Below are 9,733 nucleotides of genomic sequence, written 5' to 3'. Positions count from 1 at the left end.
GTCTCTCTCTCGACCTCTCTCTCTCCTTCTCCCGGTGTCTCTCTCTCTCTCGACCTCTCTCTCTCCTTCTCCCGGTGTCTCTCTCTCTCGACCTCTCTCTCTCCTTCTCCCGGTGTCTCTCTCTCGACCTCTCTCTCCTTCTCCCGGTGTCTCTCTCTCTCTCGACCTCTCTCTCTCCTTCTCCCGGTGTCTCTCTCTCGACCTCTCTCTCCTTCTCCCGGTGTCTCTCTCTCTCTCTCGACCTCTCTCTCTCCTTCTCCCGGTGTCTCTCTCTCTCTCGACCTCTCTCTCTCCTTCTCCCGGTGTCTCTCTCTCGACCTCTCTCTCCTTCTCCCGGTGTCTCTCTCTCTCGACCTCTGAATGCTCGGCTATAAAAAGCCAACTGACACTTACTCCTGAGGTGCTGACCTGTTGCACCCTCTACAACCACTGTGATTATTATTTGACCCTGCTGGTCATCTATGAACGTTTGAACATCTTGAAGAACGATCTGGCCTTAATGGCCATGTACTCTTATAATTTCCACCGGGAACAGCCAGAGCCTGGTTCCTCTCTAGGTTTTGGCCTTTCTAGGGAGTTTTTCCTAGCCACTGTGCTTCTACATCTGCATTGCTTGCTGTTTAGGGTTTTAGGCTGGGTTTCCTTACAAGCCCTTTGTGTCATCTGCTGATGTAAATAGAGCTTTAGAAATACATTTGATTGATTGTCTTTGTTCATTTATCAAATACACAAACACCAAGAGCTGTTCTGTTTGAATAACCACCGTTCTACTGTACAGTCTATGTTCACCTGAACTGGAGAAGGCAACCATCAGTGTACCAGTGGTGTAGAGACATCTGAGGGGAATACAGAGCAGAGGTAGATAAAGAGTTGTCACACAGTGGGTTATGGTCTGTTAAACTTTAGTCGTGACACATTTCTCAGTGGGTCAGAAGACAACCTCAATAAACCTGTAGAGCTAAGCTTAAAATATGCATACATATTCTACAACAACAATGACTGAGTGAACCAGGAATGGACCCTCACCTTCCCACCCCCTTTAGACTCAGTGACTCAGTCACTCTCTCTGGTCTAGGCGACGGTCTAGGTATAAACTTACTGAAGAATTGTAATTAATTGACTATGTGTAAATAAAACTCTGTGGATGTCCTGGAAATACTGGTCAGAGGTCAGGACCTAGTTATATTCTTTAAATGTTGACATTATAAGAATTATTTGCAATGGATATGCCATATATCACATTGTATATGGGTATATTGCCATCCTTACCTGACCAGGGCAGGAAAAACTCTGGGCCCTAGCAATGAAGCCTGGATTTCTGTAGTTGAAAAAAGACTCACATTCCCAGAAGCCTCGTTGCCATGGTGCCGAAGCGGTCGAAGATGAATCCGTTGGGAAGCGTGAGGAAGTTGTTCATAAAGGAGGTGACGGTGAAGACCAGGGAGAACTGTTCATCCTGTCCACTACAGTCTGAGAGAGAGATGGAGGGATGGGGAGAGAGATTAGGGATAACTGTTCATCCTGTCCACTACAGTCAGAGAGAGATGGAGTGATGGGGAGAGAGATTAGGGATGATGAAGACCAGGGAGAACTGTTCATCCTGTCCACTACAGTCTGAGAGAGAGATGGAGGGATGGGGAGAGAGATTAGGGAGAACTGTTCATCCTGTCCACTACAGTCTGAGAGAGATAGATGGAGGGATGGGGAGAGAGATTAGGGATGATGAAGACCAGGGAGAACTGTTCATCCTGTCCACTACAGTCTGAGAGAGATGGAGGGATGGGGAGAGAGATTAGGGATGGTGAAGACCAGGGAGAACTGTTCATCCTGTCCACTACAGTCTGAGAGAGAGATGGAGGGATGGGGAGAGAGATTAGGGATGATGAAGACCAGGGAGAACTGTTCATCCTGTCCACTACAGTCTGAGAGAGAGATGGAGGGATGGGGAGAGAGATTAGGGAGAACTGTTCATCCTGTCCACTACAGTCTGAGAGAGAGAGATGGAGGGATGGGGAGAGAGATTAGGGATGATGAAGACCAGGGAGAACTGTTCATCCTGTCCACTACAGTCTGAGAGAGAGATGGAGGGATGGGGAGAGAGATTAGGGATGATGAAGACCAGGGAGAACTGTTCATCCTGTCCACTACAGTCTGAGAGAGAGATGGGGAGAGAGATTAGGGATAACTGTTCATCCTGTCCACTACAGTCTGAGAGAGAGAGATGGAGGGATGGGGAGAGAGATTAGGGATAACTGTTCATCCTGTCCACTACAGTCTGAGAGAGAGATGGAGGGATGGGGAGAGAGATTAGGGATGATGAAGACCAGGGAGAACTGTTCATCCTGTCCACTACAGTCTGAGAGAGAGATGGAGGGAAGGGGAGAGAGATTAGGGATGATGAAGACCAGGGAGAACTGTTCATCCTGTCCACTACAGTCTGAGAGAGAGATGGAGGGAAGGGGAGAGAGATTAGGGATGATGAAGACCAGGGAGAACTGTTCATCCTGTCCACTACAGTCTGAGAGAGATGGAGGGAAGGGGAGAGAGATTAGGGACGGTGAAGACCAGGGAGAACTGTTCATCCTGTCCACTACAGTCTGAGAGAGAGATGGAGGGATGGGGAGAGAGATTAGGGATGATGAAGACCAGGGAGAACTGTTCATCCTGTCCACTACAGTCTGAGAGAGAGATGGAGGGAAGGGGAGAGAGATTAGGGATGATGAAGACCAGGGAGAACTGTTCATCCTGTCCACTACAGTCTGAGAGAGAGATGGAGGGAAGGGGAGAGAGATTAGGGATGATGAAGACCAGGGAGAACTGTTCATCCTGTCCACTACAGTCTGAGAGAGATGGAGGGAAGGGGAGAGAGATTAGGGATGGTGAAGACCAGGGAGAACTGTTCATCCGGTCCACTACAGTCAGAGAGAGAGATGGAGGGATGGGGAGAGAGATTAGGGATGATGAAGACCAGGGAGAACTGTTCATCCTGTCCACTACAGTCTGAGAGAGAGATGGAGGGAAGAGGAGAGAGATTAGGGATGATGAAGACCAGGGAGAACTGTTCATCCTGTCCACTACAGTCTGAGAGAGAGAGATATGGATGGATGAGGAGTGAGAGCGTGGGGGAGGGGGGATGGGGCAGAGAGAGAGATGAATATAGAGAGAGATATGGATGGATGGATGAGGAGAGAGGGCGTGGGGGAGGGGGGATGGGGCAGAGAGAGAGATGAATACAGAGAGAGATAGAAGTAGAGATCCAGGTCCTTCAGTTTTCTAGTATGAACTCCTCAGCTGTGCTTCGTATTCTATTATATTCCAATCTATACTATTGTATTCTATGTCATATTGAACTGAATAGCATTGAACTACTCACCTGTTTCCACTGTACTGTTGGGTCCAGTAGTCAGATTGACACACAGGTCAGTGAAGTATCCGTCTGTCTTCAGGACGAAGACCAGCGATGCCCAGCCGAAGACCACGCCGGCAAAACACAGACACTCCACCAGCCCTGTGGCCAGGGTCAGCCTGTACCGCAACCCCACTCCACCCCCACCGCATCCCAGCATCCTCCCTGATTAACAGGCTGGCTGACTGGCTGGCTAGCTACCTGCCTGGCTGACTGAGTCCTTGCTCTGACAGGCTGGCTGGCTGGCTGACCGACTGAGAGAGAGATGGACTGACTCCCTGCTCTGCCTGACTGACTCCCTGCTCTGACTGGCTGGCTGACCGACTGATAGCTACTTGCCTGGCTGACTCCCTGCTTTGACTGACTGACTGGCTGCCTGTTCAACTGTCACTCAAAGGACTGTTCTTGTTGTCTTATTAATGTGGGGTTAGTGGGTGATTGTATTCAAAGAGACCCTTTTTCTATCCTCTGACTCTTGTCTTACTTTTCTATATGCCCTCCCTCCCTCTCTCTCCCTTGCTCTCTCTCTCCCTCGCTCTCTCTCTCCCTCCCTCGCTCTCTCCCTCGCTCTCTCTCTCCCTCCCTCGCTCTCTCCCTCCCTCGCTCTCTCTCTCCCTCTCTCGTTCTATCCCTCCCTCCCTCGCTCTCTCTCTCCCTCTCTCTCTCCCTCGCTCTCTCCCTCGCTCTCTCCCTCGCTCTCTATCCCTCTTGATAGTTGTTTTGAGTATTTGAGAGTGTCTGGCTGAAAAGTAACTGTATCACTAGAAAGAAGTGCTGGGTGGGAGAGATAAGACGTGGCATTCCAATTCAAACTGCACTTCTCAGAAAATATACGGGTTAACTCCCCTTCTCAACAAGTTTTTTAAATGTATTTTTTAGGATGGAAGACTTGTGTTACTCTGGATAAGAGCCTCTGTTAAATGACCTAAATGTAAATCTAAATGTAGAAGAACATTAGACTGTCTATAGAATGACTTGCAGTATCAGAAGAAGTTACAGATGACACGTTTTATGACACGTTTCAAACAACTCATTCTTGAAGTGGTAGTGGTGGCCGCAGTAGAATTTGAGATCATAGCACACTAACACGAGTTGTCAAAATAGTAGGCCTAGTGGTTAAACCCACGAGGAGTGTGACGTTCCTCAACCTGCAGTGTAAACTGATGAACGGTTGCTCTAATAGCCCCTCTAGTAGATGTGTTTCTCTTCCTCTTTCTTTCTCACTTCCTCTCCTTTCCGCCCACTTTGTTCCACTTTGTGTTTATTTCCCTCTCTTTTCTTCAGTGTGTAACTCATGACTTTTGTTCATTCCTTTGTTGCCATTTCATAAATGATCCTGTCATTTGCTTTGAGAGAGGCGATTGTTCATCTTTCCCCTAAAATATACAAGTAAAGAGGCATCACAACACGTGGCAAGTGTAATAATACAATAACAATTAATAATAAAAATACATAGTGCACATCAAACACTTTATGGATAAATAATTATAATACAAGGTCGGAAGTCGGAATAATACAGTCTAGGGACTATCGACTACGGTCTAATGCGTAATAAATCCGCTTATGGTATGAGAATGTGCACTGAGCTAGAGCCTACAGTACAGTGCGGGAAGACTACAACAGACAGTACACTCGCCCTATAACGGTAAACCACATCAGATTAGCTACAGACTAATCCGCCATGCGGTCATTGCATTACTGTGTTTTCTTTGCGCGCAATCTATAGTATGCTGCCAAAACGCCTAATAGACAGTAAAATAGTTCGGTTATAGCGGGACGTTGGCCAGTATACGACACGGTGCTGTCATAAAACAATAAAAACGTGTATGGCTATGGTAGAGCAACTTTTATGACAATTATTACACTGGCCACAGTTCAACCATGCAGCATTGATCATAAATCGTAGGCTATGAAAACGATGCCATACATAGGCTGTATGGTTGAACTGTGGCCAGCCACTCACCTTGTTTAATGATCCCACTTAGTTTAATGTCGATCCTCTTGTTGATTTGTGGTAGAACTCTAAACAGAAACCTCGTCATTATGCGCAGGCGCCGCGATGTGCCTGTCCATTCGCTGTCTGTCTTTCCACCTGCGCTTCATGGTGCAAGCGTTGGCCAGGCATTGGGGACTTGGCTAAATGGCCATGTTGGAACCATGTCCATGGACCAAAATATGGTGGTGAGTGGTGAGTTGTCTCCAGTTGCTTATATCTAATTATCAACTGGGTGGTAGAGCCCTGAGTGCTAATTGGCTGAAAGCCATGGTATATTAGACATATACCAGGGGTATGACAAAACATTTATTTTTCCTGTTCTAATTACACTTGTAACCAGTTTATAACAGCAATAAGGCACCTCGGGGGTTTGTGGTATATGGCCAATATACCACGGCTAGGGGCTGTGTCCAGACACTCCGTGTTGTGCCTAAGAACAGCTCTGTGTGGGATTTCTGATGATAATGTCATTAATTGTAAAATGGAAATACAAACTTGGAATATGATTTGACAGCAATAATAAAATACATCTTCTGGAATTAAAAAGTAACTTGACCAATGAAAGCAGCTCTCTCAACCATCAGCATTTTACTCAGAAACTGCCTAGCAACACAGCAGGCTACAATAAAGGCCAATCCACAGAACAGATGTCTACTGTATGTATTGAACTCTTGAATTGACGTGGAATCCCCCCTTTTAAAACTGGTTCAAGTCTTTCCACATAAAACTTTAGATCATATGTAAAACAAGAAGTCAATTACGTCACACACACAGGGCACTTCCATCACGTGTGTGTCTTCATGTGAGCTCGGAGGTGTGCGCCATGCGAGAAGTGGCGTCCACATAGTGCGCAGGCGAAGGGTCGGACCCCCGTGTGCAGCAGTTCATGCCTCCTCAGGTGACTGGGTCTGATGAAGCTCCGCCCACACATGGAACAGTGATGCGTCCTCTCTCTCGTGTGGTTGAGGGCGTGCCGCTTAAGGCAGCTGATGTAGGGGAAACCCTTCCCACAATGTTTGCATACGAACCTCCCCTCCTTCTCTTTACTGAGGGGAGCTCGAATTCTGACAGTCCCACCATTTCCTCTTTGGTCTCCATGGTGACCGGGCATGACGGTGACGGAGTGTTTCCCCGGGAACGATGCGTAATCGTCTGTGGTCGTTGTCGAGGAGGAAGTGTGTTGTTGTAGTTGGTTTTCTGACGAGTAGGTGAAAAATAGACCAGAGGTGTCTGTGTAGCCACCGTACCCCAGGTTCAGTGCTGCATACTCGGGGTACGTTTGGCCCAGATCCCCCTGGTCGACCCCCAGGCCTGGTTCTCCTCCCGGTAGTGGGTTGAGGTGTGGACATGGGCTCTCTGGCTCCCTCTTGAGGCAGATCTCAACTACTACAGGCTGTTCCTGGTCAAGGCAGTGAGAGCTGCTACTGAGGTCATGGTCCAGAGTTCTATGTTCCAGTTCTATGTGGTGTCCCATAGTTCTATGTTCCTGTTCTATGTGGTGTCCCATAGTTCTATGTTCCACTTCTATGTTGTGTTCCATAGAGTCAATGAGCTCATCTCTACCCCCTGGTGGTGTACTCTGGAACCCCCAGTCCTCCTCAAAACTGCTCTGATCAGTGGGATGCGGTTGCCGGGTGACCAGTGGAGTGGTGGAACGCTCAGGAGCTTACATGTAGGAGAGGGGACAACACGGGATAGAGAACAGAAGGCAATGTCATCATCATCCTCACCACCACCATCATCATCATCATCACTACCACCACCACCACCAACCATGCAATATTGCATTTTGCTGGCTGGATGTTTGAACTTGGCCTCTCTTCCTCCCTCATTTCATTTAAGCTCTTTCCTTCTCTCTCGGTAGCTAGGTTTCCATCCAATTTAATGTGAATATTCTCAAATCTGCATAGAAAATATGCACATTTTCCCACCAGTGGTGTGTTTCCACCAAACGGACTTGTTGCGGATTTAAAAACAGGAACTCAGTCTGGCTTTCAACTTAAAACAGTAGAATGCACAAGGTGCAACTTCTAAATTGGGTAGTACATTATCAGCTTTCCTTTTGTCATGTCAGTCATTGTGTAGCAGTATAACTTTAGACCGTCCCTCGCCCATACCCGGGCGCGAACCAGGGACCCTCTGCACACATCAACAACAGTCACCCTCGAAGCATCGTTTATCCATCGCTCCACAAAAGCCGCGGCCCTTGCAGAGCAAGGGGAACCACTACTTCAAGGTCTCAGAGCAAGTGACGTCACCGATTGAAACGCTACCTAGCCGTTTCACATCTGTTACACTTGCATACCTTAGAGAGCTATTTATAACTTGTCAGAAATGTCCAGATCAACTAACATTTTTTTTGCTAGGTTTTTTAGCCCATAGATTTTGTTGAGTCACTCAAATATCACATGAATACACATTAGACATGGCAAAATGTAAAGAATTGCAAGAAAATTACCTTTAAAAACGGCAAAATATTATCTGCACCCCATTACAAAATGTGTAGAATTGCTGGAAATAAACTTTAAACGTAAATTGTTATGGAGCTAGAATATTTGTCAAACGGCAGTCAAGCATCCCCAGAATCAGACCAATGATATTAATCGGAAAGGAGCAGCACCACCCTGTAGTTCATCATGTTATTTCATCTGTAGCCTAATAAACTGCATGATTTCCCGAGTCGTAGTGGGAGTAGCACACACAACATATCATCCATCACGTGACTCCAAGTTCACCTCGATATGACGGTTATAATTTCAATATTGGCGCAGAGGCGTTTCAATCCCCACTTCTCGCATAATTCATTTTACAGACAAAAAGGTCCCACCATGTCAAATGAACAAATGATCTGTTGGCATTTAGAAAATTGTACCGAAACTTCCTGTTTCCATCCATCGTGATAAAAAAAAAAAAGTTCGGTATGACTTTCCTTGTATAAAAACTGTTGATGGAAACGTGGTTTGTTTCTCTCACCATTCATCCTCAGTTCATTTGGAGCACCACATTCCCCTGGGCCGTCCTCCTCCAGTCTCTCTTGTTTGATGGTAACTGGTTCAGCCGTCTTGTCTGTTACAGTGGTCTGTTAACGGACAGACGGTGATAGTGTGATCAATGCATTGTTAATGGGAGGCGAATTACATAAACACGTACTTGCGTGTATGCCTGTGTAATGCATTAATTAACCTTTACCCTATACTAGCCTATTAGCCTGTTTTTGACAATGTTTTATCAATCCTTATGTAAATTATTATACCTTATAATTCAGCTGTAAATAATATCAATGCCATGCCCACGATTAACTATTTTACTGCTGATAAAACAAAAAAGTGTAATGTGCGGCTACACTACCTCGTCCGTCATTAGTCCCGCCCGCGCCGCGGGTCCATTACTCCACTCGCTGCTGCAACCCTGCTGCGTAAAGACTGGGTCGGGCTTGTGTTCTCTGTTGGTTTCTGCATGGAAAGAGAAGGGACCACATTACTTCATTTTCGACTGTCGATTTTAAATCACCAAGCATTTAAAATTAAATACTTAAACACGTACGGGGCGGTAGGGAACCCCCGTTCCAAAGTCTCTCGCGCAGCACAGCGCCAACTCCGTCCCCGCCGTGTTCAATCGTAGATGTCCTTTTCCGGTGCCGGTTTTCAACTACTTTCAGCTTTTTCATCAGGATTTCGTTATCGTGTTTTTTACGTGACAGTTCCCCACGTAAAAACGCGGAGTACTCGTCCACCAGTTTGGTTATCTCCGCCATGGCGGCGGTGGATAGAGCTTCCATGATGGACGACAACTGCGTCTGAAACATTACGGTCTCCGACATTCTAGCTAGAATAGCCTAGCTAGCTAGATATTGATAATGCCAATTTTTAAAGGGAAAAATAGCGATATTGAATTGTAATATGTTTAAACACTGTGGCCTGTAAGTGGACACCTGGTTGGGTAGTTTAAACCTCAGATCATAGCGGTTAACAAATCCCTGTTCCTGTGTCTACAATAATAATGCAACATGACGTGATGACGTCTCATTCAATTTACCGTAAGTACATGAGAGAGTTGCATTAAATTTTGGGGGCGCATGCTGAGAACTGCTCTACAGGCTCGCCTAATATATAGGGTTAGGGTTATATATATATATATATATATATATATATATATATTATTAATTGTATTTATTTCACCTTTATTTAACTAGGCAAGTCAGTTAAGGACAAATTATTATTTACAATGACGGCGTACCCCGGGCAAACCCTCCCCTAACCCAGAGGACGCTGGGTCAACTGTGCATCGCCCTATGGGACTCCCGATCACGGCCGGTTGTGATACAGCCCGGG

At 46.4% G+C, this 9,733-nt stretch overlaps 2 protein-coding genes across 2 annotated transcripts; both read right to left on the bottom strand.

The window, feature by feature from the left end:
* Positions 1-306: 306 nt before the first annotated feature.
* Positions 307-3,875, bottom strand: LOC139374650 (equilibrative nucleobase transporter 1-like). Its single transcript, XM_071115700.1, has 3 exons — positions 3,374-3,875; positions 1,341-1,470; positions 307-836 (listed from the first exon to the last, which is right to left on the bottom strand). The coding sequence occupies exons 1-3, from the start codon at positions 3,564-3,566 to the stop codon at positions 644-646; spliced, it is 516 nt and encodes a 171-aa protein (XP_070971801.1). The 5' UTR covers positions 3,567-3,875; the 3' UTR covers positions 307-643.
* A 2,098-nt stretch (positions 3,876-5,973) lies between these two features.
* Positions 5,974-9,415, bottom strand: LOC139374648 (uncharacterized). Its single transcript, XM_071115698.1, has 4 exons — positions 8,946-9,415; positions 8,751-8,854; positions 8,376-8,481; positions 5,974-7,067 (listed from the first exon to the last, which is right to left on the bottom strand). The coding sequence occupies exons 1-4, from the start codon at positions 9,220-9,222 to the stop codon at positions 6,187-6,189; spliced, it is 1,368 nt and encodes a 455-aa protein (XP_070971799.1). The 5' UTR covers positions 9,223-9,415; the 3' UTR covers positions 5,974-6,186.
* Between the last annotated feature and the right edge of the window lie 318 nt (positions 9,416-9,733).

This window comes from Oncorhynchus clarkii, chromosome 19 (assembly GCF_045791955.1).
Source record: "Oncorhynchus clarkii lewisi isolate Uvic-CL-2024 chromosome 19, UVic_Ocla_1.0, whole genome shotgun sequence".
NCBI lineage: Eukaryota > Metazoa > Chordata > Actinopteri > Salmoniformes > Salmonidae > Oncorhynchus > Oncorhynchus clarkii.
This window is presented reverse-complemented; position numbering and strand designations above follow the sequence as displayed.

Excerpts from the sequence above, each read along its gene's own strand:
- LOC139374650 (XM_071115700.1), bottom strand. The coding sequence starts at position 3,566 with ATGCTGGGATGCGGTGGGGGTGGAGTGGGGTTGCGGTACAGGCTGACC. Across the intron at positions 1,471-3,373 it reads CAACAGTACAGTGGAAACAG|ACTGTAGTGGACAGGATGAA; the intron begins GTGAGTAGTTCA and ends TCTCTCTCTCAG. Across the intron at positions 837-1,340 it reads GCAACGAGGCTTCTGGGAAT|ATGTCTCTACACCACTGGTA; the intron begins GTGAGTCTTTTT and ends TATTCCCCTCAG.
- LOC139374648 (XM_071115698.1), bottom strand. The coding sequence starts at position 9,222 with ATGTCGGAGACCGTAATGTTTCAGACGCAGTTGTCGTCCATCATGGAA. Across the intron at positions 8,855-8,945 it reads CGGGGGTTCCCTACCGCCCC|AAACCAACAGAGAACACAAG; the intron begins GTACGTGTTTAA and ends CTTTCCATGCAG. Across the intron at positions 8,482-8,750 it reads CGGGACTAATGACGGACGAG|ACCACTGTAACAGACAAGAC; the intron begins GTAGTGTAGCCG and ends GTCCGTTAACAG.